This window comes from Anneissia japonica, unplaced genomic scaffold (genome assembly GCF_011630105.1).
Source record: "Anneissia japonica isolate Jap-2015-1 unplaced genomic scaffold, ASM1163010v1 scaffold12406_len387984_cov155, whole genome shotgun sequence".
NCBI classification, from domain to species: domain Eukaryota; kingdom Metazoa; phylum Echinodermata; class Crinoidea; order Comatulida; family Comatulidae; genus Anneissia; species Anneissia japonica.
Window position 1 is genome coordinate 34,507 of NW_022714615.1, and position 377 is coordinate 34,883.

At 40.8% G+C, this 377-nt stretch overlaps 1 protein-coding gene across 1 annotated transcript in view; it reads left to right on the plus strand.

Annotated features, from left to right (window-relative positions):
* LOC117109073 overlaps positions 1 to 371 on the plus strand; it is an 8,477-nt gene extending 8,106 nt beyond the window's left edge. The window contains exon 6 of the mRNA XM_033251316.1: positions 32 to 371. Coding sequence (XP_033107207.1) covers positions 32 to 333 — 302 coding nt within the window. The 3' untranslated portion in view covers positions 334 to 371. The remainder of the gene's footprint in view (positions 1 to 31) is intronic.
* Positions 372 to 377: the final 6 nt, after the last annotated feature.

Below are 377 nucleotides of genomic sequence, written 5' to 3' on the forward strand. Positions count from 1 at the left end.
TGTATAAGCGTCATGTCATTCTCATTTACAGCTGTTAGTATGGTCGATGATGCTTTAGCATATTCTGCTCAAATAATTAAAAACGGCACTAGAGTCGTTGGCGTAGTTGCTGGTGCAGCTGTAATTGCGATTGATATATACAGTATTGTTAAAACATCTATCGAAATGCATAAAGGTTCACTTGACAAGGCCGCTAAAAACATCAGGGAAGCTGCTAACGAACTGGAAAGCAGGGCGCTGCCTGAACTGAAGGATCTGATCATTCAGGTGAGACTGGAAGCTGCGGAAGAAAGTGGAATACCAAAAATCACTGCTGAAAACGAAACGAAATAGGCCTAATCAATTTTTCTAATCCGATCCAGTGAATTCCAGGAATA